Raw genomic sequence first — 26940 nt, 5'->3', positions numbered from 1 at the left:
GCAGTAAGTCGGATTTGTTCCCAGTGAGGGTTGGACTCCCTTTGTCACCGATTCTGTTCATAATTTTTATGGACAGAATTTCTAGGCGCAGCGGAGGCGTTGAGGGTGTCCTGTTTGGGGACCTCAGCATCGCGTCTCTGCTTTTTGCAGACGACGTGGTGCTTTTGGCTTCTTTAGGCCGTGATCTCCAGCTCTCACTGGAGCGGTTCGCAGCCGAGTGTGAAGCGATCGGGATGAGGGTCAGCACCTCCAAATCCGAGTCCATGGTCCTCGATCGGAAAAGGGTGGAATGCCCTCTCCGGATCGGGGATGAGATCCTGCCCCGAGTGGAGGAGTTTAAGTATCTTGGGGTCTTGTTCACGATTGAGGGGAGGATGGAGCGCGAGATCGACTGGCGGATCGGTGCAGCGTCGGCAGTAATGCGGACTCTGTACCGGTCCGTCGTGGTAAAGAGAGAGCTGAGCCAAAAGGCAAAGCTCTCAATTTACCGGTCGATTTACGCTCCTACCCTCACCTATGGTCACGAGCTATGGGTCGTGACCGGAAGAACGAGATCCCGGATACAAGCGGCCGAAATGAGTTTTCTCCGCAGGATGTCCGGGCTCTCCCTTAGAGATAGGGTGAAAAGTTCGGTCACCCGGGAGGGACTCTGAGTAGAGTCGCTACTCCTCCACGTTGAGAGGAGCCAGATAAGGTGGCTCGGGCATTTCATCAGGATGCCTCCTGGACGCCTCCCTGGGGAGGTGTTCCGGGCATGTCCCACCGATAGGAGACCCCGGGGACGACCCAGGACGCACTGGAGAGACTATGTCCCTCAGCTGGCCTGGGAACGCCTTGGGATCCCCTGGAATGAGCTAGATGAACTGGCTGGGGAGAGGGAAGTCTGGGAGTCCCTCCTGAAGCTACTGCCCCCGCGACCCGACCCCGGATAAGCGGAAGAAGATGTATGGATGGATGGATGGATGAACAATGGAGCCCTTTGCCCATCCAACCCAAGATAAAAGTCCCCTTTCGACGCTGCAATTGTTTAGCTCTAATTAGTAAAAATGACACTTACTAGTTATTTGTTTAGTTAATTGCATTATTTAGTGATAGCAGGCCTTTATTATTTTGGTTCATTTTGAACAGTTTTTTGTTGTGGACACCGGGGTGCAGTATTGGGGGGAGGTGGAATAAACATTTATGTTCTGTTTGCTTATGTGGAATAAAAACAAGTAACGTAATTATTCACAGTCCGTAAGAATAACCAAATGAAGCAATGTAATGTCCCTAGAGAGTGGCGTGTGCTTTGCTTGTGCTTGCCTGTGCCTCTGCTGCTTGCTGCTCTTGGTTGGGTTCGGTTTTGATGTTTTTTAGACTTGGCGCGATCATCTAATGCGGTTTTATTTCTATATTTGAGGAGAATTTTCACTGGCCACAGGGAGCATCTATCATAAAATGGATTGCCTGGATATGGTCTGAGCCACATAGTGTATTTCTTCTGTTTTATTGCTTTGTCATTGTTAAAACATGTCGAGCGTTTATATTTTTTCTTTACTGGCCTGTCATCACCTCTGTAGCACCCTCGTCATTTGGCTTTCTACCCATTTTCACAATAAAATGTCACTCTTTTTAGTCAGCGGATCCTTTCCTTTCTGTCTCTCCTTATCCTACACACTCTCCTTTTCCACCTCACCATTCCGAATAAGCAGCCATGATATGAATGTGTGGTGTGGGTGTAGTGTAAGCGTGTGCTGGAGACTTATTGCAAGCATAAGGTAAAAGATAAGTACATAAACATAAAAATAAATTAAACACATAATAACCTTCAACAATTGCAGCATAAATGACAATGAAGAGAGGCAGAGAAGAAAGTATGGGGGGGGACTTTACAATATCGTGTTGTCCTCTGTAATGATAATAGCAATAAGAGTATAATGTATAATACGTACATGTTATATCAATAATATGTTTTAATTATATTAGTAAGAATGGTATGTTCTAAAAATATAATAGAGGCCAGTTCGCTTCACCCCATCCCTGCCTTGCTTCCTATTTCTTTGAGTGTGTGTTTCCTCCTTTCTTTCTCTCTCACACTCTCACACTCTCACACTCTCACTCACTCACTCACTCACTCACTCACTCACTCACTCACTCACTCACTCACTATGTATTTTGTGTCTATTCTTATATTTTATAAAAAGTTTGAAAAATTTCATGGCATTAAAAAAAGAAATGGAGGTGAAGCGATAGTAAACTAGGCCAAAATACTTATGTCAGGGAGTAACACACGTCAATTTGTAGTTTAACCAAATTTTGCGGTGTATACAGTGTTCCCTCACGGGTGACATGTTCCATTATCGACAATGAGTGAATTTCAACAAAGTGGAGTTTGACTTTTGGTTTTTGTTACATCTTTTTATGACACACCAATGTTTCACTGTACAGTAGTTGGGAATCACTGATCTCGAGCAAATATTTGAGTAGTTTGATGAAATGCGTTTGCATTTGCTGTTGTTACTACAGTGATTTAAAAAAAAAAAATGAAGCGAACACAATCTTTAGAGTTTAACTCCAAGTTAAGCAAATGGGACAGACAGCAGGTGGAGATAATCTGTAGGAATGTTTTTTCAACTCAGCTGGCAACAGGCCATTGTCCTCATCTTTCGCTTATCGCAGAATAGTTTTTGTAACATGATGCTATCCGCATTCTTATCTACAAAGGTACCTCAGGTAGCGCATCCTTTTCAGAATGACACACCCGTACGCGCTCCGGCCAAATGAAACCAGATCATATTTGCAGTATTTATCCATATTTAGTAAAGTGGAGCCAGGGTTTTCGACCACAATCTGTTCCAGAAGGCTGTTCGAGACGTGAATTGTTCGAATTCCGAATCATGTTTTCCCATTACAAATAATGAAAAAACTTTAATCTGTTCCAAGCAAAAAAGACGCCTTTTTTAAGCATTTTTTCATTTGCGCAGTTTTGTCCGATCGCGCAACTGCAACGCACCGCCGAATGCGCAACCGTAGTGTTTCGCCGACCGCGCAACTGCACCGCGCTGGTTGCATTATTGTGACGCTGAAATTTAGAAAATATTTTTAATGTCCTGATGTACTTTCCAAAATTTAAGGTGACCTCAGTGCGAAGGTAGCTTAATTTTGTCAGATTGCGCAACTGCAGCGCACCACCGAACGCACAACCATAGCGCCCTGGTCACATTATTGTGACAGAGCGGTCGCTAAAATTTAGAAAATATTTTTAAAGTCCTAATGGACTTTCCAAAATTCAAGTGGACCTCAGTGCGCAGGGAGCTTCATTTTGTCCGATCGCGCAACCGCAGAGCGCCGGGCGCTCACTGTCGCATTGCTTTAGGAGCGTCTTTGTGTTTTAAGATGGCTTTACTGCTCCCACTTGCTTCCTTTGGAGGCATGATTAGAGTTGATGCAATACTCAGAGTAACGAGAATGTAATAACGAACGGAGTCAGTTGGCATGCGGGTCCTCTCGGCTCATCTCGTGACGTTTGACAACCGAATTTCATCCTATATCCGAAGCAAAAAAATCTCGAATCTTTTGGTCGAATACCGATTTGTTCGGGAACCGGGACGTTCGAAAACCGAAGCTCCACTGTACTAACTAGTTGTCCTGACCTCATTTCTTTAGCATTTTAAATCCACACATTTTGGGATGAACGCTAATGATGCGTTTGTTTTTTGACAGATTACAGGGATGCACATTCAATTCCCCATCTGTTAGATTCTCTGTGGTCAGATTGAACCTCACTGATCTGATTATGAGCTGAATAGCATAGCTACCACTCCCTATGGACAAGCCTGGGTATGCCAGGCATTGAAAAGGTCATCTTTGTTTATGTTTACAAGGAGGCAACAAGTTTATATTGTACATACGAAGAGGCGCTGATGGTAGGTGTACACGCACCTGATTTGTGTGCGGGTAGTGTTGGATCGATTCCCACTCAGTGATGGTGTGCATGTGGGTGTGGATGGTAGTTTTTCGCAGTTTGTGCAACTGGCTGGTGACCAGTTTAGGGTGTAGTCTTTTGCCTAAATGTCAGCTTGAGCATCCCCCCCCTCCGCAACCAGGGTTGTCTCTTTCACCAACCACCTGCTTTTTAGTGGATTGCCATATTGCTTGCCTGTGGATGGAAATATTTTTAGAATTTGACACAGAATGTAGATCAGGTGGCGGCTCGGTGGGGCACTGGCTAGCACGTCCGCCTCACAGTACGGAGGGTGCGGGTTCGATTCCACCTACAGAAAATGGATGGATGGATCTTTGTTTATTGCCGTCTCGGCTGCCTTCTCAACGTTTATGAAAGCTCGGGCTATGAATGATCCGTGCAAGAATACCAAATGATTCGACCGTGTCAAATGATTTAGCCTTTTGTGATGCATCCTGACTTGGGTGATATAAGGACTGCAGTGTTGGAATTGATGCCTGAACAATAGTACTGATTCGCGGCAGGAACTGAGCCATAGATGGAGCACCACTGTCTCTGCCTTGAAGACGCTGCCGATGATTCCCCAAGCTAAGAAGTACTCCATGTCTGACAGAGATGTAGATGCTGTATCCATCTGGCTTGATTTGCTCCCTGAAAGTGCAGTCATCTCTGCTGTAGATGTGCTGTAACGTAAGTAATAAGTAAACTTTATTTATATAGCACTTTTTACAGACCAAGTTTAGTGCTTCACATGACAAAAATAATAGATGATTCTAAAAAAATATATATTAAGACATTAAGACAATGAAATACAAGCTAGAATGTTTACTCAAAAAGCTACGTCTCAAGTTGCTTTTTAAAAACATCCACAGATGCACGTAAACGTCCATAAACAGATTTAACTAGTCTCCAGGATTGCTTTTTCTGATTTTGTCTTCTTTGACCACAACATCCATCCATCCATCCATCCATTTTGTGTACCGCTTAGTCCCCACGGGGGTCGCGGGCGTGCTGGAGCCTATCCCAGCTGTCATCAGGCAGTAGGCGGGGGACACCCTGAACCGGTTGCCAGCCAATCGCAGGGCACACAGAGACAAACAACCATTTGCACTCGCACTCACACTTAGGGACAATTGGGAGTGCTCAATCGGCCTACCAAGCATGTTTTGGGGATGTGGGGGGAAACCGGAGTGCCCGGAGAAAACCCACGCTGGCCCGGGGAGAACATGCAAACTCCACACAGGGAGGGCCGGAGGTGGAAACGAACCCCCACCCTCCTAACTGTGAGGCGGACGTGCTACCCAGTGCGCCACCAAGCCGCCTTTGACCACAACAATGTTTTTCAAATAATGTACCGTAATTTTCGGACTATAAGTCGCGGGTTTTTTTCATAGTTTCGACCTATACTCAGGAACGACTTATATGTCTTTTTCACAGATTTTTACTTGATCATTAACACATCACTTACTTACAAGTATAGTTGACCACTTCACATGTTATTTTTAGTATAATTGATCACTTCACATGCTTTGATATCTTTATCTTGAACATATTCAAAACATGAAAAATAGAGAAAAAAAATCAAATAAAGTAATTAACACTTTAAAGTGCCATATCCTCTGGACATCTGGTGACAGAGGCCAGGATGACATAAAGGACGAGAAATTTGATCGATGGATTTAATGATTTGGAGTGACACAAATGGTTTGATAATATTGTTGTTTATGTGATAGTTATTTAAAATATAGTTTATATATCGTTGTATGGGCCTGTGGAATAATTTGAACTGCGGCGCGGCACACGGCATTGTTGACAAAGGACGAGCGATGGATTTAATGAATTAGAGTGACACAGATGGTTTTATAAACTTGTTATTTATGTAATAGTTTTTTTTAAATAACTGAATGTTACGTCGGGCCCGTTCCCAGCTCCTCGTTTGTGTTTGTCACGTTAGCATACCGTATTGTTTAGCCTGTTGTTGCTCGTTCATGTCTGTTCTTGGTGTTGGATTTTGTCGAATAAATTGCCCCCCAAAATGCGATTTATAATCCGGAGCGATTTATATGGTTTTTTTTTCACTTTTTTGGGCATTTTATGGCTGGTGCGACTTATACTTATACCCCGGAGCGACTTATAGTCCGAAAATTAGGGTAATCGAGAAGTGACAGGCGCATAAATTAACGACTTCTCGTCGAATGTATTGAGATCTTGTACTTCATATTAGCAATGCAAGGTCAAAACCGTTAGCTACCTTCAGATTTTTATGAGCTTCATTTGTCTTAAAGTACCAATTAAGGTAATAGACTGACAAATCATACAATGTCATCACAAAAAAGCAAATTAATGGCATGCATCACCTCACGAGGATTTGTTAGTGTTATAAGTGAGAATCTCAGAGGATACAGATGACTTTTAGCCCCAAAAAATAATACTACCAATTCTCATTGTGCCATCACACAATACTAGATCCATCTGCACAAAATAAACAAAATAATAAAACTTGTTTTACAGCGAAAAATGATAAAAATATCACAAATCAGTTGACATGTATAATTGTTTGAGGACGACACAAAAGTCAGTATGCTATTTAATAAAATAAAATTTGATTTAAAAAAGTTAAAGTCACAATGATCTTCACACACATCTGGGTGTGGTGAAATTTGTTCTCTGCATTTAAACCATCCCCGTGTGATTTTGATCCATCTCCTGGGGCAAAGAGGAGCAGTGAGCAGCAGCGGTGCCGCGGTCGGGCATCATTTGGTGATCTAACCCCCCATTTCCATCCCTTCATGCTGAGTACAACAAAAGTGAGAACACCCCAACTGAAAATCTCAAAATTAAGCCAAAATTGGGACTAATTAGGCATTTTTCCTCCCTGTGTGATGCGACTATTTAGTGTACTGAGATGTTAGGTGTGATTGGGGATTAGGTGTATTAAATTAGGTATTTTCACTCTCATACTGGTCACAGGAAGTTCAACATGGCACCTCATGGCAAAGAACTCTCTGAGGATCTAAAAAAAAGAATTATTGCTCTACATAAAGACGGCCTAGGCTATAAGAAGATTGCCAACACCCTGAAACTGAGCTGTAGTACGGTGGCTAAGACCATACAGTGGTTTAAGAGGACAAGTTCCATTCAAAACAGACCTCGCCATGGTCGACCAAAGTTGAGTGCGCGCGCTCAGCGTCATATTCAGAGGTTTGCTTTGGAAAACAGGCGTATGAGTGCTGCCAGCATTGCTGTAGAGGTTGAAGGGGTGGGGGGTCAGTCTGTCGGTGCTCAGACCATACGCTGCACACTGCATTCAACACACCACACACACGCGCACACACACGTATGCACACACAGACGCGCACACACACACGTATGCACACACACACGCACGCACACACACCCCACACACCCTTCACACGCTTCATACAATAATCACACACAGAAGAATACATTCACACACCAAAGACTCACCCATGTACACTACACACACCTGCTCTCACATCCTTACGACCAAACTTGTGCCTATACCCTTTTGCCAGTTTGCCTATATGCCCCTGAGAGCCACAATGCCTGTTATTTTTTTGCCAATAATCGCACTTTAGTTTGCATATTTAAATGTTCAGATATTAAGATGTGATAGACAGTTTTTGCATGATTTGAATGAGGCAAAATAACATGCTTTTTCTCTCGAATGTATTCTTATACTCATTTGTTTCAGATGTAATTATTTTCTGTATAAAAATTTAATTTGGTATTCAAAAAGTATTTTTTCAAACTTGAGTCTTGAAAAACAGGGGGTCATCCTATATTCGGGCCAATATGGTACATACATACATACATACATACATACATACATACATACATACATACATACATACATACATACATACATACATAATTACATACAAAAACCACAGACAAAAGAAAACACAGGAGGTCAGGGGACAGAAGGGGTGATACGAATGTGTGGTGTGGAATGAGCATAAGGCATTGCAAGCATAAGGTAAAAGATAAGTAGGTACACAAATATATAGAAATAAATTAACGTTTTTTCTATGTATAATGCGCCCCCATGTATAATACGCACCCTAAAAATGGCATGTTGATGGTGGAAAAAAACCTGTACCCATGTATAATACGCACCCAAATTTTGACTCCTACTTAAGTCCGTAAACCTAAAATTATTTCAGAAAAAAGATCATCTTTGGGAACAACCGGATGTTATTCTGCCGGTCAGTATCACTGCGCATGCGCTAGCAAGCTCAATAGCGAAGAAATGTTTCGGATTTGTGTAGGGTACATTGTGACAGCAAACGAGCAGGTGATCGAGCAAGCGTCTGATACGAGAGCATTGTGTTCGTATGGAGCGTGTTTGAAGTGAACAGCAGAGAAGAAAGCGCATCTGTAATGGCGGCCTCCGTATGATATCCAGATAAAATATAATAATAATTGTACCCATGTATAATGCGCACCCCAGATTTTAGGAAAATAAATCAGTTACATTTTGCGCATTATATATGGGAAAAAACGGTAAACAAATAATAACCTTCAACAATAGCAAAATAAATGACAATGAAGAGAGGGAGAGAAGAAAGCATGGGGTGGGACTGTACACTTTACAATATGGTGTCGTTCTCGGTAATGATAACAATAGTAATAAGAGTATAATGTATAATACATACATTATTTATATGTTTTAATGATATAAATATCCTAGACATAGTCATAATTTCAGTACAGGCAGCCGTGAGGGTAGGACGCATTTTTTGTTCTCAAGGTTATGTCACTAAATGAGACATAGCGGCATACAGACACACAAACATGCAAAATACAAATTACTTAACATAAAATAGCTTGAGGACTGCGAGAGCTGACCTGTCCCGGGGCATCAAAGATGCAAAGAAGGCGTTCTCGTGCAAAATTACCGCCCACTTCAGGGACAGCAGGGACGCACGGAGCCTTTGGCAGGGCATTCAGACCATCACGGATTACAAGCCCGCGCCGCAGAGCTGTGAAGGCGACGTCCGTCTGCTCAATGACCTCAACCGCTTCTTTGCTCGCTTCGACGCTCAGAACAGCACTTGTCCGCTGAAGGCCACTCCCCCTTCACACGAGCTGCCCCTGTGCCTCTCCGCCGACAGCGTGAGGAGGGCGCTTGCCGCTATCAACATCCGTAAGGCGGCGGGCCCTGACAACATCCCGGGTCGAGCGCTGAAGGACTGCGCTGGTGAGCTGACGGATGTCTTCACAGACATCTTTAACACTTCCCTGCAGCAGGCCATCGTCCCGTCATGTTTCAAAGCTGCCACCATCGTACCTGTGCCGAAGAAACCCGCTCCGTCCTGCTTCAACGACTACCGCCCCGTGGCACTTACGCCCATCATCATGAAGTGCTTTGAGCGGCTTGTCATGGAGCACATCCGATCCGTTCTCCCCCCCACCATTGACCCCTTCCAGTTTGCGTACCAAGCCAAACGGTCCTCTGAGGATGCCATCTGCTCTGCCCTCCACTCGGCCCTCACCCACCTGGAGAGAAGGGACTCGTATGTGAGATTGCTGTTTGTGGACTTCAGTTCTGCCTTCAACACCATTGTGCCACAACGCCTCATCAGCAAACTTGACACGCTGGGCCTCAGTACCTACCTCTGCAACTGGCTACTGGACTTCCTCTGTCAGAGGCCACAGGTAGTACGTGTTGGCGACAAAATCTCCGCCAGCATCACGCTGAGCACGGGGGCCCCCCAAGGCTGTGTGCTCAGTCCGCTGCTCTTCACCCTCCTGACGCATGACTGCACTGCAACCTACAGCGACAACCGTATAGTGAAGTTTGCTGACGACACGACTCTGGTGGGTCTCATCACCAAGGGAGACGAGACTCAATACAGGCTGGAGGTTGACCTTCTGACCACGTGGTGCAGGGACAACAACCTCCTGCTGAACGTCGACAAGACCAAGGAGATTGTTGTGGACTTCCGGAAGGGTCACACCCAACACCTGCCGCTGACCATCGACGGTGCTGTGGTGGAGAGAGTGAGCAGCGCCAAGTTCCTGGGGGTGCACATCAGTGAGGATCTCTCCTGGTCCACCAACACCGCATCACTGACAAAGAAAGCCCAGCGCCGCCTGTACTTCCTGCGGAAACTCAGGCGAGCGAGCGCCCCTCCGGCCGTCATGACTACATTTTACCGCGGCACCATTGAGAGCGTCCTCTCCAGCTGTATTGCTGTTTGGGGTGGTGGCTGCACTGACTACAACTTGAAGGCCCTGCAGCGCATAGTGAACACGGCTGGTAAGATTATTGGTGCTTTGCTCCCCTCCTTGAAGGACATTTACACCTCCCATCTCACCCGCAAGGCGACCACGATTGTGAGTGATGTGAGTCACCCCGCTCACTCTTTGTTCGAGCTTATGCCCTCTGGGAAGAGGTACAGAAGCCTGCGCTCCCGCACCACCAGACTCTCAAACAGCTTCATACTCCAGGCTGTCAGGATCCTGAACTCGCTTCCCCGTTCTGCGTAGCGTCCTCTACTTTTACTGTCTGTATGCACACTGGCTTTTATTCGTTGTGTTATCTATTCATTTATTATTTATTGTTACTCTTATTATTTATTGTTTGTGCCTTCTTGTTTTTTATATTGCGTCGTTTACTTGTATGTCTATCGTGTAATATGTCTTGTCACCGTGGGATAGGGAAAACTTTACTTTTACATGGGAGGAGCAGAAGAAATATATTTTTTATTTTTTTATTTTTGAGCGATGGGGCCAAAAAAGGATCAGGGATTGTCCGATGCTATGAAATAAATAAAAAATCATTTGAGAACTCTGGAAAAAAAAATCATCAGAAACTCTGAACACGCTTCAAGAGACTGGAAGGGAGATTAAAAACATTAAGAAGAGTATGATGGAAATGAAGACTCCATTTATTAGATTAGAAACCAAGATGGAAGAAATTGCATTTCTCAAAGTTGAGAAGGCCAAGAAAGACCAGCTGATGAAAATTCTCACCAACAGATTGGAAGATATCGACCAACAATATGAAATGAATGATGTGATCATCTCTGAGCTCAAGGTCTCACCTAGACAATAGGACCGATGGTGGAGACGAGGTAGACAATCGATCCGTGGAACAGCAAGTGGTGGATTTCCTTACAACAAAACATAGCGCTGGACAAGGCAAATGTAGATTTCTGTCAACTTCTTCCCAAGAGGGGCAAGTGGAAGTAGGGTGAGTGAAAATCATCTGGTACTACTGAGATGTATAAGTATCTAGCACAAAGTTTCTCTGCTGAAACCGGGAAAGAATTTGAGAGGCTCAAATGTCTACATCAGGGGTGTCAAACTTATTTTTGTTGCGGGCCGCGTCATAGTCATGGTTTCCTTCGAAGGGCCATTGGAATTGCCAACCCAAATGTCTGAATGTCAAATTATATATACCGTAATTTTCGGACTATAAGTCGCGGTTTTTTTCATAGTTTGGGTGGGGGGGCAATTTATACTTAGGAGCGACTTATATGGTTTTTTTTTCCAAAAATTTCAAAAAAAAAAAGTGAAACCGCGATAAACGAACTGCAATGTAGCAAGAAATTACTGTAATTTGAATTTCAAGTGACGACAGCAGCGCAACAACGCGTCAGCAGCAGCTCGTCGAGTCAATCTTTGTCCTTTATGTAAACAACCGCCGCGCTGCTGTCGCAGCGTCGCAACAACACGTGAGCAACAACAGGCTAAACGATAGGTATGCTTATGTGACATAAACACAAACTAAGAAAGAGAACTTCGTCGAGTGACGCGGGAGCAGCCCTTCAGCAAAGCACCAATCACATGTGCTTCTTCTTCTACTACTACTTTGGGATTTGGCTTCATAGAGATACATAGAAACACTAGATTAGTTGACGACCTGCAGACCTGTCCACCATCTTGAACCGGGAGTCACGGGAAATGGTCATGCTGACGTCAGCAGCGCGACGCGATGTCGCGGTCGCGTGTCAGCAGCGCGGCGGTTGTTTACATAAAGGACAAAGATCGACACGTCCAGGGACAGTGGATGGGAATCGGACAATGCTTTTACGCACGCCCGGTCCTACTCTACCGAGCTGTCTTTCACCTCCGTGGATGGAAGTCGAGGGCCGGCGTTCAGCCCGGTGGCTGTCCGAGGACAGTGGCTGGGGTTCGGTCATGGCTTTTACGCACGCCCGGTCCTATTCTATGGAGCTCTCTTTCACTTCCGTGGCTGGAAGTCCACGCCGCCACACGCCTGTAAGTTTGTTTTGTTAAATAAAGAGCCATTTACCAAACCCATGTCTTTCCTTGAACTTTGTTAATGCTACAATATAGTTATATAGTAGATCTGTGGAATAACAACGAGGCTGACGTCAGGGCGCACGCGCGGCGATGTTGACAAAGGACGAGGAATTTGATCGATGGATTTAATGATTTTGAGTGCACAGATGGTTTGATAACATTATTGCTTATATAATAGTTATTTGATATATAATTTATATATCGTTATATGGGCCTCTGGAATATTTTGAAGTGCAAGAGCCGTCAGCGGCGCGCACGCATTGTTGACAAAGGACCATTGATGGATTTAATGAATTGGAGTGACGCAGATGGTTTTATTAACGTGTTATTTATGTAATAGTTTTTTGAATAACTCTGAATTTTACGTCAGGGCCGTTCTCAGCTCTTGGTTTGTGTTTATGTCACGTTAGCATACCTATCGTTTAGCCTGTTGTTGCTCGTTCATGACTGTTCTTGGTGTTGGATTTTGTCGAATAAATTGCCCCCCCAAATGCGACTTATACTCCGGAGCGACTTATATATGTTTTTTTCGCTTTTTTGGGCATTTTATGGCAGGTGCGACTTATACTCCGGTGCGACTTTTAGTCCGAAAATTACGGTAGTGTACGGTACTCAACAAACTAGTGGATGACTAGATGAATAACTAGTTTTCGAAACAGAGACTAAGAAAAAATGTTAACATATTTTAAAAATATGAATAGTAATAAAAATTGCAAGAGCCGTCAGCGGCGCGCACGCATTGTTGACAAAGGACCATTGATGGATTTAATGAATTGGAGTGACGCAGATGGTTTTATTAACGTGTTATTTATGTAATAGTTTTTTTAATAACTCTGAATTTTATGTCAGGGCCGTTCTCAGCTCTTGGTTTGTGTTTATGTCACGTTAGCATACCTATCGTTTAGCCTGTTGTTGCTCGTTCATGACTGTTCTTGGTGTTGGATTTTGTCGAATAAATTGCCCCCCCAAATGCGACTTATACTCCGGAGCGACTTATATATGTTTTTTTCGCTTTTTTGGGCATTTTATGGCAGGTGCGACTTATACTCCGGTGCGACTTTTAGTCCGAAAATTACGGTAGTGTACGGTATCAACAAACTAGTGGATGACTAGATGAATAACTAGTTTTCGAAACAGAGACTAAGAAAAAATGTTAACATATTTTAAAAATATGAATGGTAATAAAAATTGCTAGCAATAGATTTATTTTTTAAAGGTGAAAACAATTAGTAATTTTAATATTGACATATGAATTTGATGAACAATTTGTCTTCGCGGGCCACATAAAATGATATGGCGGGCCGTATCTGGCCCCCGGGCCTTGAGTTTGAGACATGTGGTCTACATCAATGAAAATCTAAAAACCACAATGCAACCAATGCTTGGAGAGCCCGCCAACTGAAAAACCAAGGAAAACTACAAAGCACTTGGACAACAAATTGCAGAATATTCATAAAGTCATTCCCAGATAATATCAAACTAGTGTTGATCAACATTATGGAAGATCTGGAGAAATCTGCTAATTTAGACAAATATATACAAATACTACTTAGAAGATCATTTAACAGGAGTTAAATGCCAATTTTGAAAACTACGCGACTATCTTTAGACATTGGAGAAACTTCTCAATGTCACTACAATACTGAAAACATGCGTCAGGTGCTGGACCAAAATCGATTTTGAAATTTGTGACAGTCCAAATCAGTTTTTTGTTGTGTTTCTTTTCTCTCTATCTATGACTATGAAAACAAATGGCACACGCACTCTACAGAAGTTCTATTTTGAAGCAGAGACAAAATAACCTTGGGTGCAGAGGACTGTTGATATTTGAACACTTGCTATCAGTGAACAGATATCTCTTGTATTTTGTCTACAATACAGGCTGGTGCCTGATCTGCTGATGTGTGCAAATGTTATTGTGAAATTATTCAACACCGTCGTCAAATGCTGATACCGAAACACATACCGTTTCTTTCCATGTATAATGCGCAAAATTTAACTAATTTATTGTCCTAAAATCTGGGGTGCGCATTATACATGGGTACCAAAAAAAATATTTTTTTTATTTATTTAATTATTTTTTAAGAAAATCATTGTACAACAATTTTTGAAGAAAATCTTGTCACGGATAGTTCTTTACAACGTCACTTTCCTCTCTTTTCATTTTAACCTAACTGATCACGGTGGTGCCTTTCTGGGCAGTCGGAGAAATCAACGCCAACAAAAGTCAAGTTTATTTATTTAAAAAAAAATACATCCAGCCTAGTTAAGAAATCACCAGAAAGATCACCATGACTATTGTGAATGATAAATAATTATTATATATATTATATATCTTATAATTATAATAATAAATAATTGTGATAAATAACTGAAACATCACTCAAATATTGGTGATCCCGTTGAGAGTCTCACATATTTCTTCGCTATCGAGCAGAATAACATCCGGTTGTTCCCAAAGATGATCTTTTTTCTGAAATAATTTTACGTTTACGGACTTAAATAACCCGGCCGGGTCATACCAAAGACTATAAAAATGGGACCCATTGCCTCCCTGCTTGGCACTCAGCATTAAGGGTTGGATTTGGGGGGTTAGATCACCAAATGATTCCCGAGCGCGGCGCCGCTGCTGCTCACTGCTCCCCTCTCCCCCAGGGGATGGATCAAAATCACACGGGGATGGGTCAAATGCAGAGGACAAATTTCACCACACCCAGATGCGTGTGTGATGATCATTGGAACATAAAAAAAAAAAAAATAATAAATAAAGTCAAAATTTGGGTGCGTATTATACATGGGTACAGGCTTTTTTCCAGCATCGACATGCCATTTTTAGGGTGCGTATTATACATGGGGGCGCATTATACATGGAAAAAAACGGTAAACAATATTGTGGAATGTTGACTAATACATAGATTAGAGGGAGTTGCATACTTGAGGGCGCACCGGGAGCAGATCTCCTGGCGGCAGGAACAGGCAGTTCCCCCACTGTATCATAAGCTATGAAACTCCTAAGATGGGTCATTGAAATCGACCAGACTATCTCCACTCGACGATGACCCTCATGGGGTTGCACTTGCACCTAGAAAATAAGCTGAAACGAACAAAGGGTGGTGCCCTTGGAGGGACTTCCAGTCTTGGAAAGCAACCTGAGGGCTGAGAGCAGAGAGGATGGCCGTCTTGAGATATCTAAGCTATCTAACCCTAACCTTCCTCCACGGGCTCGCCGACTATATGAAGGACGGGATGGTGGCATACGATCGCCCTCGAACCCTGGAGGAGGCGATGGACCTTGCAGCCCGAATTGATCGGCGGATCCAAACACGGTGGCGCGAACGTGAGCAGAGAGCGTTGCGTGAAACACGCTGCCATTTCCCTTCGTCAGGCTCAGAGCCGCCAACCTCACCACCAGCTAAGCCAAAGAAGCTGGGGCGGGTGCGCCTTCCCGCGGAGGAACGCACTCGACGCCTCACGCTGGGCTTACGCTTGTATTGTGGGAACGAGTGTCATCGGGTGATTCAATGTCCGTTAAAAGACCAAGAGCTCACACGGCATCAGGGAATCCGCGTGGTTTCGACCAGTGCTCACTCTCCCGGAGCCAGGGCATTCACGCTACAGGCTCTCCTTCGGATTGCTGTGGGTGACAGAGACGCGACAGCCTTGATGGATTCTGGGGCGGAGGGCAACATTATGGACCTGGGGCTGGCTCGTCAATGGGGAGTGAAGCTCCTGCCTCTGAGCCCTTCGATCCCCGCCCATGCCATCGATGGTCGGCGAAATTACCGGAGCCGGTCGGGTTGCGGATTTCCGGTAACCACGCTGTATGAAACCATACAGTTCTTTCTTCGGCCACTCTCAGGACAGCGGCTCATTCTGGGGCACCCCTGGGTGCCCCAGCACAACCCCGTGCTGGACTGGGAGGTGGGAACTGTACGGCAGTAGAGCGATCGCTGCCACCGTCTTTGCCTGAAGGCAGCCACTAGTGCGTCCGGAGAGTCGCCGCCCAGTCCCCGTCCAGACCTTACCAAGGTACCGCCTCATTACCATGAACTCGCAGACGTTTTCTGCAAAACCAAGGCGATTGCGCTTCCTCCTCACCGCTCCTATGATTGTGCCATCGACTTGCTACCCGGTACCTCTCCTCCCAAGGGCCGCGTATACTCCCTGTCCGCGCCGGAACGCAGGACCATGGAGGAGTACATCCGGGACTCCCTGGCAGAAGGGATCATCCGACCCTCCTCGTTGCCCGCAGGAGCGGGATTTTTCTTCGTCGTGAAGAAGGATGGTACGCTCCGCCCGTGCATAGACTACTAAGTAACATCACGGTTAAGAACCGCTACCCACTGCCTCTCCTCTCGTCTGCCTTTGACAGTCTCCAGGGCGTAACCATCTTTACCAAGTTGGACCTCTGTAACGCATACCAACTGGTACGCATCCGAGAGGGAGACGAGTGGAAGACAGCATTTAATATCCCGAGCGGGCACTACGAGTATTTGGTGGTCCCGTTCGGACTGACCAATGCCCCGGCCGTCTTCCAGGCCCTCATCAATGATGTGCTAAGGGACATGCTCAATCAGTTCATGTTTGTATACTTGGATGACATTGTCATTTGTCCCGTTCGCTTCCCGAACACATCAAGCATATTTGGGCAGTGTTCCTACGCCTCCTCAAGAACTCCCTATTTGTGAAGGCGGAGAAGTGTGAGTTCCACGCCCCCTCGGTCAAGTTCCTCGGCTACGTGATTAGGGCGGGGTCCATCGAGATGGATTCCGAGAAGGTTAGGGCGGTCACGTCATGGCCCGTGCCGGAGACCCACAAAAGACTGCAGCAATTTTTGGGCTTTGCAAATTTTTATCACCGCTTCATTCGCGGATACAGCACAGTGGCTGCTTCTTTCACTGCTCTCACCATCCCCGCTTCTCCGTACAAATGGACGGAGCCAGCAGTAGTGATTTGTGATTATAAAGTAGTTTGTTGCGTCTGAAGTTGAAGTAAAAAAGATGAAATGGAGAATGATTTGATTTGGATTAAAAATCTGACATGATGCAACCTGGCCTATTTACTGCAGTCACAAACATCAATATCACACTTCTTATTCATACAACAATAACAATAATAAAACAAACTTAATACATGTAATAAAATAATTCATTCAATTCTAAAATTGTTAATTTGTTATTATTTTAATATTTGACTTTTCTGGTAGTGCAATTGACAACAGATTCCCATTTGCAATATCAACCTATCGGCAAAGGATATAGTTACATTATTAAGTATTTAAGTTCATTCACAATGGTAATGGTTCGAGGAATGTCGGTGCGAATGGTCGGCCCCTAAAGTTTGGACACCCCTGCACTACAGGTCTCGCAACTACGGCAAGCAGCCGCCTACTTCATTTTCTTCCGTAGAAGAAGCGCGCGGTGCATGCTGGGATATACTACCGGTATATATATTTCATTTTCATTAATTTTTTTATGTAAAGACCCAAAAATGGCACCTACTAAGAGACATGCCTACGACACAGAGTTTAAACTCAAGCCGGTCAGTCACGCGGAAGAACACGGGAATAGAGCAGCAGCGAGAGAATTTGACATTAACGAGTCAATGGTGCGGAAGTGGAGGAAGCAACAAGATTAGCTACGCCAAGTCCATCCATCCACCCATCCATTTTCTGAACCGCTTAGTCCCCACGGGGGTCGCGGGCGTGCTGGAGCCTATCCCAGCCGTCATCGGGCAGTAGGCGGGGGACACCCTGAACTGGTTGCCAGCCAATCGCAGGGCACACAAAGACAAACAACCATTTGCACACACACTCATACCTAGGGACAATTTGGAGTCTTCAATCGGCCTACCAAGCATGTTTCTGGGATGTGGGAGGAAACTGGAGTGCCCGGAGAAAACCCACGCGGGCCCGGGGAGAACATGCAAACTCCACACAGGGAGGGCCGGAGGTGTAATCGAACCCGCACCCTCCTAACTGTGAGGCGGACGTGCTACCCAGTGCGCCACCGAGCCGCCTCCTACACCAAGTCAAGAAGACTAAAAAGAGTTTCCGAGGGAACAAAGCACGATGGACAAATTTGGAGGACAAAGTCGAACAGTGGGTTGTTGAACAGAGAGTAGCAAGTAGAAGTGTCAGTACAACCACTATTAGAATTAAGGCAATAGCGCTAGCAAGCGAACTTGACAATAATGACTTTAACGGCGGTCCTTCTTGGTGCTTTCGCTTTATGAAAAGACGTAATCTCTCCATCTGCACACGAACTTTTGTTCCACAGCAACTGCCAAAAGACTACCAAGAACAGCTGGCCACTTTTTGCGCATATTGTAACAACAAGATTACTGAAAAAAAAAATCCGGCCAGAGCACATCATCAACATGGACGAAGTTCCACTCATGTTTGATATTTCTGTGAACCGCACTGTGGATAAAACAAGAGCACGTACGGTAAATGTTCGCACCACAAGGAATGTTCTCGGTAGTTCTCACTTGCCAGGCTAATGGGCAGAAATGTCCCCACATGGTTATTTTCAAGAGGAAGACCTTGCCAAAGGAAAACTTTCCAGCCGGCGACGTCATCAAAGCCAACTCAAAGGGATGGATGGATGAAGAAAAGATGAGCAAGTGGTTGAGAGAAATCTACGTGAAGAGACCAGGTGACTTTAGAACCCAATTCGTCCCGCAAGTCAAAATGTTTGCCCACCCCTGGGCTAAACGATAGGTGTGCTAACGTAACATAAACACAAACGAAGAGCTGAGAACGGGCCTGACGTAACATTCAGAGTTATTCAAAAAACTATTACATAAATAACACATTTAAAAAACAATCTGTGTCACTCCAATTCATTAAATCCATCGATCGTCCTTTATGTCAACAATTGGTGCGCGCCGCTTACGGTGCTTGCACTTCAAAATATTCTACAGGCCCATATAACGATATATAAATAATATATCAAGTAACTATTATATAAGCAATAATATTATCAAACCATCTGTGTCACTCCAAATCATTAAATCCATCGATCACAGTGGCATAGCCAGGAATTTTTCCAGTAGGGAAAGTAGACATCCTTGTCCCCCTGTGCAGTATGAAGTGCTGTGATTGTGGCCGAAGGTGAAGTGTACAGAATATTGGTCGAGTTGATAAATGACTCCCCAAAGGCAAATTTATGTAGTGTGGTCAAGAGAAATTTCCAATTACCGTTTTATTCCGTGTATAATGCGCCCCCATGTATAATACGCACCCTAAAAATGGCATGTTGATGCTGGAAAAAAGCCTGTACCCATGTATAATACGCACCCAATTTTTTTTTTTTTTTTTTTTTAAGTCCCAATGATTGTCACACACGCAGGGAGGCAATGGGTCCCATTTTTATAGTCTTTGGTATGGTCTTAACTAGGCTGGATGTATTTTTTTTTGTTGCCGATGATTTCTCCGACTGCCCGTAAAGGCACCACCGCGATCAGTTAGGTTAAAATGAAAAGTGGAAAGTGACGTGCGGACATGTGAAAAAGGCGGCTCTGTATGGGAGAGAAGTTGAAGAGGAATAAAAACACCCTTGGAAACCAAAACTTGCCCCTCGTCGTGACTCGGAGCCGCAACAAATGTTTCGGATTTGTGTAGGGTACATTGTGACAGCAAACGAGCAGGTGATCGAGCAAGCGTCTGATACGAGAGCATTGCGTTCGTATGGAGCGTGTTTGAAGTGAACAGCAGAGACGAAAGGAACAAGGCAAAGTTTTGTGAAATAAAATATTACCTGTAATACGCATTTTGTTATTTGCTGATTGAAACTGCTAATTAAACTGTGAATTGAAACTAATAGGAAGAAAACTGAACTCTCGCTCTTTATAAAGCTGACGTGTCTTGCGCATCCGTTCTGCGCATCGGATCCATAGTGCGCATGCGCAGTGATACTGCCTCCGTATGACGTCCGGTCCGCGATGGAGATTAAAAAACAAACAATATTTGACAATAACACACCATCAAGGATTGCACCATCGCATCAAACGATGTGTCATCAATTATGAATTTTACTGACTAAGTGTGTTGGGCAGGATGGCTAAATGCGATGCGCGATTGACAACAAACAAGAAGAAAGGTGATTTCAAGTTTTATTTCGAGGGAGATTTGTCATGTCTCGTCCCCAGTTTTGCTATGGGTCTAGGTTGCCATAGTTTCTGTTCGCGTCGCCCCTCCCTTCCTGTGTCACCTCAATCAATGTAACGTGTTTTGTATTTAAGTCCTGTCTGCCTCTCGCTCACCGTCGGATCATTGCATGTGTTACTGTCATGATGTCTGTTTGGTTTCTGTTCCTGTCTTTGGTAATGTCACCCTGTCTTTTTGTTCCACGACTTTGTCGGTCAGTCCTTTTGTTGGTTTTGTTGTACCATGATTTTCTTAAAAAAAAATAATAATAAGTAAAAAAAAATTGCACCCATGTATAATGCGCACCCTAGATTTTAGGACAATAAATTAGTTAAATTTTGCGCATTATACACGGAAAAAACCGGTAACCCAATCATAAGCTTTTTCAGCATCTGAGGTCCGTATGATTGTGTCTTTTTTTTTCTTTTTGTAGAGATGTGAGGTGGATATGATTAAACAGACGGCGGGTGTTGCTAGATGAATGTCTTTGATGAATCCTGTCTGGTCTCGATGTATTATATGGAGTATTATTTTTTATAGTCTATATGCTAATATTGCTTATTTTTACATCGGCATTGATGAGTGAATTGGGTGATAACTTGACAAAAGGGTTGGATCTTTATTAGGTTTAGGGAGAAGTAAAATCAGGTCTGTATTCATATGCATAGGAAACTGTTTATTTTATTTCCGTTATTACTTGCACGAATAATGGAGACAGTGTGGGCCAGAAGTGTTTATAGAACTCAACAGAAAAGCAGAAAAATCTGTACCAGGTGCTTTATTCTTGGGCATTTTTTGGAGGGCTGAATGTTGTTCTTTTTCGATTATTGGCGTGTCAAAAGTGGCAATTTGTTCTTTGTTAAGACCAGGGAGATGATTATTTAAGAACTGCATTATGTTTCCTTTATTAGGATCTATGTCCGAGGAGTATAATTTGCTGTAATAATTTAGGAAAATGTTATATATTTCTTTTGTTACATTAGTTGGCTTCCCTGTTGAGTCCTTACTAATGACAATAGTTGATTTCTCTTTATTTCTTTGAATTTGATTTGCCAGATATTTACTAGAATTGTTGCCATGATGGAAGTTCTCCTGTCTGAGTCTATAGATTAGGAATTGGTTTCATTTGTTCATAATTTGGTTTAGTTGGGGTTTATATTGTCTAAATTATTTAAGAGTGGCTTCTGATGTGTTGTTGGTAGGGGTGTAACGATCCATCGATACACATCGATTAATCGATATAATGCTCTACGATTTGTTGGCATCGATGCTAAACGTAAACATCGATCTATATCGCCCGTTTTTGACCTCGGACATTAGACGCAACTTTATTTTGAAATCCAGTTCATTGTTGTTTGCTTCCTCTTTCCGGGAGCAGTGCGCGCCGTGTTGTGCTGTGAGCAGAGCAGGCACATAAAAGGGGAGCCCACAACTACGCGGCTCCTGGGCTGGTGCTATGGCTAGTGTCCAAGAAGACGAGGAAATTCGCTCGCCTTTGGGCTTCAAGTCATTCGTTTGGAAGCACTTTCTAATTTCCTAAATAGTTTGCAGTACCTTGTTGATTTTGCGTATGAATTAATATAAATCAGGATATTGTTCTATATCGATCGTAGAGCACTATATCGTGATGTATCGTGAATGAATCACAGCAGGCTTTAAGATATCGGCAAATATCGTATCGTGATTATTTGTATCGATATGATATCGTATCGTGACAAAACCCGCGATTTACACCCCTAGTTGTTGGCATAGATTATTTCCATTTCTTCATTTTTTTTCTCTAAATGATCTTGAGTTTCTTTTTCCTTCTTGTGTTTATGGGTAGAAAATAGAGATGCACCGATCCGACTTTTTCAGTTCCGATACCGATACCGATGCCGTGGCTTTGCGTATCGGTCGATACCCGATACCGATCCGATATTATGGTTGACTTAACAAGCTACATAACTCTACATGTGGAACAGAAAAAGGCAAAGGCAATGGCATCAGGCAGACTACACAGTTCTTTGCTCTAAATTAGGGGTGTCCAAACTAACGGTCCAGTTTTTATTGGCCCGCAGCAAATTCTGAAAACATAATTGAATATGGCCCGCACAAGAAGCTGGAGCTCAGCTTCTCAGTTTCCACACTAGATGGAGCCCGCCACACAAAGCGTTTGACGTCCCATTAACACCCCCCCGGAAGAGAAGCGAACACGCAGCGTTTGACATCCGATTAGCCTCCGCCCCCCCCCCCCCCCCCCCATTCGGGAGAGAAACGAACGCGCAGCCTTTGACGTCCCATTAGCAACCCGAAGAGAAGCGAACGCGCAGGGTTTGACGTCCGCTTAGCAACCCGGGGAAGAGAAGCGAACGTTCGCTCCATGTTTGCGTTTGTTTAGAAAACTCTCGTGGCATGCGGCACACGTGCTGCTGACGTATGACGTAGCCCGCGTCCCAATAGATTAAGGAAAGTATCGGCTCACAGATCGGCTGTATTTTCCGATACCCGATCCATCTATTTTGTTGATATCGGGGCCGATATCCGATCCAGATATCGGATCGGTGCATCTCTAGTAGAAAATGAAATAATTTTACCTCTTACTAATGCCTTTTCTGATTCCCAAACTAATGATGCTGATGACTCTGCAGAGTCATTTATTTCTAGGAAGGATGTACACTGTTTTTTTCAGATAACTATCAAATTCCGGATCTTTTAAAAGGGATGTGTTGAAGCACCATCTAGTGGGTGGCTTGTGTAGGGTAAGAAGCGTCCATATACATAAGTGTTAGGTGGGAAGTGGTCACTAATGGTTATTGGGCGGTTTTATGTGTTTATGATATTTGGTATTATTTAATTACTGACCAAAAAAGTTTAGACCGATGGAAAGGTGGGTAAAATGTATATTCTCTGGTGATGGGGTGTTGTTGCCTCCAACCATCGCCAAGACCAAAATCACTCATGAACACGTGAAATTATTTTTCTGGTGATTCTTGATTTATTCAATGACGCGTTGATTACTGTATTAAAATTCCCTCCTATGATTACAAATTGTTGTTTCTATGGCAGTGTTTGTATTTATATGTGTTTGTGTCAAGTGTGTGCAGCAATACAGTACAATAAATGACAAATGTCAATGGACAAAGATGAACAAAAAACACAGATACAAAGAACAAAGACAAAGAATCAGTAATAAATAGTCATTTAAATAGTGCTGTTCTTTCGGTTCTTCGACATCTGTTTATCTTGGCTGTGGCTATCGATTCAGAGGCCAAGGTTGTTTTAGCTGGCACTTTTCATTCATGTTTTTTGCTCTGTAAACATATCCTATCCTTTACCAAACTGGACAAAGGTTGATGAACCAAATGCCTTTTTGAAATGGATGAGTAGACATCTTGTGTTGTCTGAATACAGAAGTTGACACTTTTGCAAGATGCAACGAACGGTAAATGGTGAACAGCAGTCACTCACAGCACATTTGTTCTCTGCAATCCCAATTTGTAAATCCCAACCTTTACTTTTTGATCACATCGGATGTTTGATTATCTAAATGTTGACATTTTTGGAGCAATGCTGCTTAGTGTACCGGTTTAGCAATGTAAAGATGCAGCTGACTCAAAGTGAGACTGCACCTGAGACTGGTGTATCACAAGGCATATACGTATAAACAAACAACCATTCACGCTCACATTCACACCTAAGAAAAATGTAACGTCTTCAATAAACATTCCATAGAATGCGGGATAAATATCATCTGCCATTTGATTGTCTGTCTTAAAAGTAGATAATCCAATATGCTTGAATTCCAGTACTTGTTTACATGGACCCCTTCAACTTCCATCTATTTTCTGTACCACTTGTCCTCATTTGGCTTATGGTTTAGCTGGGGTATATCTTAGCTGACTTACTCTGAGTGAGAGGTGCGGTACAACCTGTACTTGACAGCAGTCGATTGTAGTGTAAATATAGACAGACACCCATTCACATTCAAACATATAGACAGTTTAGGCATTCTCGCAAGGCAGACTACCTGAAAAAAGCAAGCAGGGGCAGAACCTGCAAACATGCAGGATACATGCAAAAGCCAAAGGTAGGATTACAATTGTGAGGCAGATTTGCGACTCACTTTCTCCATTTTGATTAAGTACACAACATCTAATGAGGCCGAAGTACTTTGCTTAACATCTACTAAAAACTCTATTTTTGTTTTTTGGTTTTGCCACTCGTATTACTGTAGTATAATGTGAAATATTGTGGCTGGACATTTGTAATTTTTACTCACTTTCAGAATGTTTTACCTTGGTTTTGTCTTAAATGTTAATCAATAAAAAGAGAAGATAAAAAGCAAATAAGTACCCCATAAAGTCATTCGGAAAAAAACTTAACCCACATAGCCTGCATTAATCAAATTGTAATAAACAGCACTCAAAACAAAATTGGAATGTCATCTAAATTATACCATTGATTGTGTTCCGGGGATAAATAAAAAATATTTGTCCAGGTGCTGTATGTACCTCGCATGTGATACAATTTCGGATGTTTATGATCGCATCTATATAGAAGCATTTTGAAACACACATGATTACTTACTGATGAGTACAACCTTCCATCAACATCCATGCAAAGAAACTGTGCTGTTTCAATGCCTCTGATGACAATACAGCCTGGATCCACAGGGCGCATCTCCATCAGGCCTTTTATTCACATTTGACAAATACAGCACAAATAGCAATATTATTGGCAATCACTGCATTTTGCACTGTCAAGTTATGTACATATTATTACATTACTTACTGTACAGAGTTTGATCTGCAGAACCGAGAATCTGTCCATCTTCATGAATCATAAGATGTACTCCTGCCCTGGCAGCATAGAGGTGCCGAAAGCGAACTGTCTCGCTCCAGCTAGTGTGTGAGTGGGATTCCAGGTTTGAAAGTGGTATAGAAACAAATGCTACCACAGCAAATATATTAACAACTAATATAGTAAATGTATGTACCAGAAGCATGATTCTTAAAGACCCCTGGGCCTATTCCGTTTTTGCTATTATTCTTGTTTGTTAGTATAAAGCACTCTATTTCCTAGCTAGCCTTTTAAAAGCGGTTCTTATCAGTTACTGATAACCTTCCCTCCCAAATCCAGTTCCAGGAAGTATTCCAACACACCCCTTCACAACATCCAACTAAATCGTTGTTTTCATTGGCCTCAGAGAAGCCCAACTACTACAATAATGAAATAAAGCATGAACAGAATTCCTCAATTAATCAAAACACAGAGAAAAAATAATAAATATTAATTCATTTTAGGTTACTGAACTCAACTCTGTAGTGCTGTAAGTCAGTGGTCCCTAACCTTTTTTGCGCCACGGACCGGTTACGTGTCAGAAATATTTTCGCGGACCGGCCTTTATATAAATGAATAATACATTAAGATAAAAAAAGTATACATTTATAATAAATAGATAAATACGATGAAATAAAATGATACGACTGGCATGAAACCAAGTATAAACAACATAAAAATAAAATTCACCATTACGTTGAATTAGTGGGAGCACTGAGTTTGTTTCTCAGGAACGAGCTGGTCCCATCTTGGCGTAATTGGAGACAATGACACCCGAACTGGTTAAGGTTTGACTTTAAATGCAGGATGCTTGGTATCCATGTGCCAAAGCAGTTTTGAAGGCTTCATTGCCTCGTTAGCAAGCCTGTCGCCGCATATTATGCAGAGTGGGCTTGGCGCGTCAGCGTCACCTGTGGCGATAAATCCATATTTTAAGTAGGACTCCAAAAAATTACCGTTTTTTTCCATGTATAATGCGCAAAATTTAACTAATTTATTGTCCTAAAATATGGGGTGCGCATTATACATGGGTACAAAAAAATTAAAATTCTCCAATTTTTTTTTTTTTTTTTAAATCCGGATATCATACAGAGGCCGCCATTACAGATGTGCTTTCTTCTCTGCTGTTCACTTCAAACACACTCCATACGAACACAATGCTCTCGTATCAGACGCTTGCTAGATCACCTGCTCGTTTGCTGTCACAATGTACCCTACACAAATCCGAAACATTTGTTGCGGCTCCGAGTCACGACGAGGGGCAAGTTTTGGTTTCCAAGGGTGTTTTTATTCCTCTTCAACTTCTCTCCCATACAGAGCCGCCTTTTTCACATGTCCGCACGTCACTTTCCTCTTTTCATTTTAACCTAACTGATCGCGGTGGTGCCCTTACGGGCAGTCGGAGAAATCAACGCCAACAAAAAAAATTACATCCAGCCTAGTTAACATAAAGCGGCTGGGTGATACCACCTACCTGCAGCAGGTCCAGGCGGCTCTCAGTTTCAGACCTGCCCAAGCAATATCCAACTGACGCTGAAGAACACTCGGACAGGCTTTCGTCTACCATCATGAACTCCAACAAAATCATCCTCTGTCATAAAAAGCGGAAACATCAAGACTTGTATGATGAAAATGACATTGAAATCCAACAGCTCATCAACATAAGGTGGCAAACTTTTATCACCTGGCAAAATAACTTCAATTGCAAAGTCAAAAGAGCAGCCCATGC

At 43.2% G+C, this 26940-nt stretch overlaps 1 protein-coding gene across 1 annotated transcript; it reads right to left on the bottom strand.

Moving 5' to 3' along the window:
- Positions 1-4205: 4205 nt before the first annotated feature.
- fgf19 (fibroblast growth factor 19) lies at positions 4206-25469 on the bottom strand. The gene is made up of 3 exons (XM_061277413.1): positions 25164-25469; positions 24960-25063; positions 4206-4626 (listed from the first exon to the last, which is right to left on the bottom strand). Exons 1-3 carry the CDS (start codon positions 25375-25377, stop codon positions 4306-4308), a joined length of 639 nt encoding a protein of 212 aa, XP_061133397.1. The 5' UTR covers positions 25378-25469; the 3' UTR covers positions 4206-4305.
- Between the last annotated feature and the right edge of the window lie 1471 nt (positions 25470-26940).

This window comes from Syngnathus typhle, linkage group LG4 (assembly GCF_033458585.1).
Source record: "Syngnathus typhle isolate RoL2023-S1 ecotype Sweden linkage group LG4, RoL_Styp_1.0, whole genome shotgun sequence".
Classification (NCBI taxonomy): Eukaryota; Metazoa; Chordata; class Actinopteri; order Syngnathiformes; family Syngnathidae; genus Syngnathus; species Syngnathus typhle.
The sequence above is the reverse complement of the archived record's forward strand: the minus strand, read 5'-3'. Positions and strand labels throughout refer to the sequence as shown.